This window comes from Trichechus manatus, unplaced genomic scaffold (assembly GCF_000243295.1).
Source record: "Trichechus manatus latirostris isolate Lorelei unplaced genomic scaffold, TriManLat1.0 scaffold00113, whole genome shotgun sequence".
Classification (NCBI taxonomy): Eukaryota; Metazoa; Chordata; class Mammalia; order Sirenia; family Trichechidae; genus Trichechus; species Trichechus manatus.
The window spans coordinates 4,825,553-4,831,903 of record NW_004444049.1 but is presented as its reverse complement, the minus strand read 5'-3'; the positions used below and the strand labels follow the sequence as shown (position 1 = coordinate 4,831,903).

The following is a 6,351-nucleotide window of genomic DNA, read 5'->3' as shown; positions in this document are numbered from 1 at the left end:
TACTGGTGTTCTGAGTTGTTTATTTTTGACAGGATGTAACAGATGCTCAGTAAGCGTGAATCCTGTACTTCCCCCCACTCCTCTTCTCCTCCCTGAGAAGATTCTGAGAGGACAAGAATCTTGATGCTCTGAATAATGGAGCCTCCCTGGGATTTCTTCTGCCTTCAACAGGTCCCTGCTCAAGCTTTGCTTCCCCTGGGGGTCCGCAGTCTTGAACCCCGCAACAGTTCATGTCCAGCTGACATGTGACCCTGAGCCAGGGTCAGGAGCTCAGCAGAGGGGCCCAAAGCAGGCCCGGGGGCCGGGGGTGCTGTCTAGTAACCATGCCTGGGGCTGAGAGCTGAATCCCCAAGGGGTCTGTTTCTGATGAGACGGCAAGTCATCGTGAGGTAAGAAATATTTCTGGTGGAAGAAACAAGCAAGGCCTGCTGCCCCAGCATCCATGGTGCCCCCAACCCGCCCATTCTCGCACCTCTGGGGAGGGGACAACACAAGATTAGCATCAGAAAAGGCTTGGGGTCTCCTCTTACCTCTGCCACCACCTCAGAACCTGGTTGCCACCTCAGAACCCGGGCGAGTTGCTTTGCTTTGCTAAGCCTCAGCTTAAGCACCTGAGAAGCAGCATGAAGACCCCACCTCCCAGGGCAGCTCAGGTCTATGTTGACTACCATCAGTACTGGTCCCCTACCCCTGGGGTCCCAAGACAAGAGGCCAGCATGGGTGACAAAGGACGTTTATTCAGGCTGGATCCTTGGATCCATCCATACATGTAGCAATATATATTTCAAATCAGGGAAATTGTAGTCAAGCTTGGTGTGACTTCCCTCCCTCCCACCCACTGGCACAGCCTTCCCAATTGGCATCCAGCCCAGTGGCTCCCTTCCAAATCCGGGATGTAGGGGATGAGGTCACTTCTTGACAGCTTCTTCCTGGGCTGCCAAATCTGCCTCTTTCTGAGCAGCCAGGAATGCGGCGCGCTCCTTCTGGAAAGCTGCCAGCTCCTCCGAACTGAGGCTGCAGGTGCAGAAAAACAGACGGTAGGTGAATGACCAGTCGCTGGGGGGTGAGGGGTTTCACAAGTGCCCTGTCATTGTCTCAGAATCCAGCCTGCCATCACTGTCTCAGAATCTAGCCTGCCCATCACTATCTCAGAATCCAGCTTGCCCGTCACTGTCTCAGAATCCAGCTTGCCCGTCACTGTCTCAGATACGAGCCTGCCCATCACTGTCTCTGAATCCAGACTGCCCAGCCCCTTCTCCCTTCCTTCACTTCCCAGTCTCGTCTCCTTGCTCACTTGTCCCCTTGGCTAGGAATGCCACCCCACCACCCCCTGCCTTCTTTCCCTTACCAAGCTCTACTCAATTCTCTGAGGCCTTGACTATACCCCAGTCCAGATTAACTGGCCCCTCCTTTGTGTCCCCAAACACTTTGTGCAATAAGGTCATTGGGCCGCGCATGCACCTCCCCCAGAGCAGGGGTCAGTTTACTTGTCTCTGTACTCCCAGGAAAAGTCGAGGTTTGAGAAAAGTCATGACCATCCCTGCTCCATGCTTAACCCCACTCCTCTTGGGAAACAGGCAATTCCAGCCCTGACCTGTGATACAGGCAGCAAGAGGCAGGGAAAGTCGGCCCTTTACCGCTGGTCAGTGTGGGGTGTCATGGGACAGTGCTGTCCCTGCTGCTGTTTGCGCCACCCATCATCCTGCTTCAAGCAAACAATGCCTGAGGTCACTGGAAGCCCAGGAGCAGACCCCTTGAGACAATGCGAAAGGTCTTTCCCGACAGGTCTGTTTGCCTGGCCTCCCTTGTCCCCACCTCCCACTCAGCCCTGGCACCATATACCCACATCACACTGAACTCCTGTGCCTCGGTCTCTCACCTTCCAGCCTTCACAGGGATCTTTATGCTTCTTGGATTATTTTTCCCCAGTCGTTGACCTGGCTGAATCCTGTCTTTTTCCAGGTCTCTGCTTAGATGTTACCTCTCCCACAAAGCCCTCCCTGGCACATCAGGCAAACTGAGGGGCCCTCTTCTCTGTTCTCATGACACCCATACTTCCTTTACTCAACACTCACCACCCACAGTCTAACGCTCCATTTACACATCTGCCACCCCCTCTGGAGTGTGAGCTCTTGAGGAGCAGGACCAAGCATGGCTGCCTTGTTCCTGGCTGTATCCAATGCCCAGAACAATGTCTAACACACAACAAGCATGTAATGAATATATCCCAAGTGAATGAATGAGATTCAGATGCTGACTCTCCCACTATCATGGGCTTGTCAGCTGTGCCCTCCCCTCATAGCCTGCCTCCCCAGGACACTCACTCCTTCAACACTCGGATGCCCAGGGAACGAGCAGAGCCAATGACGGAGCGGACCACAGAGGACAGAGGCACATCCTGTAGGGCAAAGGCATCATCCTGAGCTTTGACGCGGGCAATCTCATACACGTGCTTCAAGGTCACCAGGCCTGCCACCTCTTTCCCTGGGAGGAAAGAAAAAGTAGCCCTTCAGGTGTCACTGCGTCCTTCCAGGGACCCCCAGAATCCCAGGTGCTCACCCTGGCCCTCACCTGTGTGCCGGGCCCCCTTCTCAATCCCAGCAGCTGCCTTCAGGAAGTAGGAAACAGTGGGTTGTCCAACCTTAATTTCAAATGTCCTGTCAGGCTTCAAAGAAAGAAGAAATATGAGACAATCTCTTCCTGCTTGCCCCAGCCCAAGAAACTTCCTCAACTCACCTTCCTATGGTGTCCCTCTAACAGACCACAAAGACACAACAAATAGATCTGCAGCAAACATCCCTGTCACCTCTATGCCAGGCCCAACTCTGCTCTAGAAGCCCCGGTGAGATGGAGAAGCCAAGAGAAAAACTGCAACACACAGGGCAGGGAGGGGACTGGGAAAGGCTATGGTCTAGTCTTCACTGTGTAAATGAGGAAAGTGAGGCCAGAAACAGGAAGAGATTTGCCCCTAGTCAGGAGCAGAGTAGCAACCTCAGCTGACCAGCTCCAGGACCAAGGGATGAAAGAGCAACCAACTCCGCACCTTCACAAAAATCTTGGTAGGCAGAGGGATGCCTTCTTTGATGTCCTTTGTCTTCTCGTTGAACTCCTTGCAGAACTGGTTGATGGAAACGCCTCGCTGTGAGAGAAGCATAGGGGACAGCTGTGGGTGACAGGGATGGCTTCCTACCACCCACGAGGCTGGGTCCCTTCCCTCCTCCATCTTCAGTCCCCTGTGTTCCCTTACTCTTTCCTCTACCCAGATTCAACTACCACTTTGCGTGTCAGGGGATTTGCACGCCTCATCCCTCTTTATCCTCACAACAACAGCCCATGATAGGGAGAGTTGAAGAAGCTCAGGTTCGGAAAGGTTATGTGACGAACACAAGGCCATAAAGCGTGTGAAGCAGAGATGAGCTTCCAGCCGAGGTCTCGGTGGCTCCAGAGCCCGCATCCTCCACCTGTGAACTCGCCCCTACCCTCCGGAACCTCCCATGCCGGCTCCTGCCGCGGTCGAACCTGACCCAGGATGGGGCCTAGTGGGGGCCCGGGCATAGCCTGGCCCGCCCGCAAAATGGTCCGGATCACGCCGCCGGCCTCGGGCTTCCTGAGGGCCCGAGTGGCCCGGCTTAGCTTCGACATGATGCGAGGATCCTGTTCTCAACTCACTTCAGCACAGAAGCAACAGCGACGCTCTGAGCGCCGCCATCTTGGGCCAGAGGTCAAGGGTCCTTATAGGGTCCTCACCTCACCTTAGACCAACAAATAGCAGCGTTGTTTCAGTCCTTCCACTCTCCAACTCTTAAGACAAGGAGGGTGAGAGGAAGAGAAAAGTCTTTAAGTTATCTTCTGCAGATAAGGAGCCCTCTGCGGGAGAAAGATGTGGCAGTCGGCTTCCATAAAGATTACAGCCTTGGAAACCTTATGGCGCAGTTCTAGCCTGCCCTTTGGGTCGCTATGGTCGGAATTGACTCGATAGCAACGGATTTGGTTTGATTTTGGTTTCTGCAGACGGGGAAGATCCGAACACCCTCACTACACATTTCTCCAGGGGCGCGCACAGGCAGTGTCTCGGACAGCTAAACAGGAGGACGACTAAAACCTTGGTACCCGCACTGCATTGTGGGTGTGGTAGTTTTGACACACCCCCCAAGTCCTGTAGCCCGGGTGGCGCCGTAGTTAAGAGCTCGGCTGCTAACCAAAACGTCTCCGGTTCGAGTCCACAAGCCGCTGATTGGAAACCCTGTGAGGCTGTTCTACTCTGTCCTATAGGGTCGCTATGAGTCGGAATGGACTCCACGGCAGTGGGTTTGGTTTGGTTTTATACAAATCCTGGAGATTGCTATGCGCTGGGGCGTCATCTGTTGAACATAAGGATAATCCTTTTGGGCTTGAAATGAACCTGTTGGGTGCCCGCTAGTCGATCTGGACTCATAGCGACCCTATGTGACAGAGTAGAACCGCCCCATAGGGTTTTCTAGGTTGTAATCTTTACGGAAGCGGATCACCACGTCTTTCTCCCACAGAGCCGCTGGGTGGGTTCCAACCGCCAACTTTTCGGTTAGCAGCTTAGCGCTTAACCATTCCATCACCAAACCAAAAAACCAAACCCACTGCTGGCGACTCAACTGCGACCCTATAGGACGGAGTACAACTGGCCTCATAGGGTTTCCAAGGAGCGGCTGATGGATTTAAACTGCCGATCTTTTGGTTAGCAGCCGAGCTCTTAACCACTGCGCCACCAGGGCTCCTATTGCATTACCAGGGCTCTTGAAATGAACCTAGAGCCTGATTTTAGGAACGCAAGTCTCTTTACTCTCCAAGCCTGTTTTCTCCTCTGTTGTTGAGATGTTGTGCCTCTTGCTGGCTGTGACTTTGCTCATGTCCCTTATGTTTAATTTTCTTCCCTGTAGAATGGGGATTATAATATGTAGCACCTACTTTTCAGGATTGTTCTGAGGTTTAATGAGGCAGCAAAGCGCTTTGGAACCATGCCTGGCACCCAGTAAGCATGTGCTATAGTTATCCGTCCACCACACGGCTGTCAGTTTGTTGTACTGTGGTGGCTTGCAAGTATTGCTGGGATACTGGAAGCTTTGCTACCGGTATTTCAAATACCAGCAGGGTCACGCTTGGTGAATAGATTTCAGCGGAGCTTCCAGACTAAGACAGACAAGGAAGAAGGACGTTGTGAAATGAGATAACCCATATAAAACAACACGGTGGACTGTGAGATGCAATATAATTTTTTTCTTATGAATTCTTGTTGGACTCTGAGTAATTAAATGTGATTGTTCCTGCCTCTGAAGTCTGTTGAGAACTTTATAGCCTTCGGTTTTGTTAGCCTTGGAGTCTCTGGGTAGTGCAAATGGTTCGCATGCTTGGCTGCTAACCGAAAGGTTTGCAATTCCAATCAGCCGTCGAAAACCCTATGGAGCACAGTTCAGCTCTGACACATGGGGTTGCCATGTGTCAGAATTGACTTGACCACAACTGGTGGTTAGCCTTATCAGGATTTGGGACCAGGCTGGTTCTTTATTAGCTGTAAAACTTTGGGCAAGATAATTAACCTCCCGGTGCTTCAGTTTCCTCACTAGTAGAATAACCAAAAACTAAACCAAACCCGTTGCCATCGAGTTGATTCCAACTCATAGCAACCCTATAGGACAGAGTAGAACTGCCCCATAGGGTTTCCAAGGAGCGACTGGTGAATTTGAACTGCCAACCTTTTGGTTAGCAGCTGACCGCTTACCCACTGTACCATCAGGTCTCCAGTAGTATGGGGCTAATAATACTATCTACCTCGTTTGGCTGCGGCAGTACATCAAAAGGGAACTGCTAGAAATTCAAGCTGGATTCAGAAGAGGACGTGGAAACAGGGATTTCATTGCTGATGTCAGATGGATCCTGGCTGAAAGCTGAGAATACCAGAAAGATGGTTACCTTTGTTTTATTGACTATGAAAAGGCATTTGACTGTGTGGATCATAGCAAATGATGGATAACATTGCAAAGCATGGGAATTCCAGAACACTTAATTGTGCTCATGAGGAACCTGTACATCGATCAAAAGGCAGCTGTTCGAACAGAACAAGGGGATTCTGTGTGGTTTAAAGTCAGGAATGGTGTGCGTCAGGGTTGTATCCTTTCACCATACTTATTCAATCTGTATGCTGATCAAATAATCCGAGAAGCTGGACTCTATGAAGAAGAACAGGGCATCAGGATTGGAGGAAGACTCATTAACAATGTGTGTTATGCAGATGACACAACCTTGCTTGCTGAAAGTGAAGAGGATTTGAAGCCCTTACTGATGACGATCAAACAGTAAAGTCTTCAGTATGGATTACAC

At 51.4% G+C, this 6,351-nt stretch overlaps 1 protein-coding gene across 1 annotated transcript; it reads right to left on the bottom strand.

The window, feature by feature from the left end:
* Window positions 1–701: 701 nt before the first annotated feature.
* MRPL11 (mitochondrial ribosomal protein L11) lies at window positions 702–3,721 on the bottom strand. The gene is made up of 5 exons (XM_004383698.2): window positions 3,520–3,721; window positions 3,044–3,139; window positions 2,572–2,665; window positions 2,325–2,484; window positions 702–1,014 (listed from the first exon to the last, which is right to left on the bottom strand). Exons 1-5 carry the CDS (start codon window positions 3,640–3,642, stop codon window positions 909–911), a joined length of 579 nt encoding a protein of 192 aa, XP_004383755.1. The 5' UTR covers window positions 3,643–3,721; the 3' UTR covers window positions 702–908.
* Window positions 3,722–6,351: the final 2,630 nt, after the last annotated feature.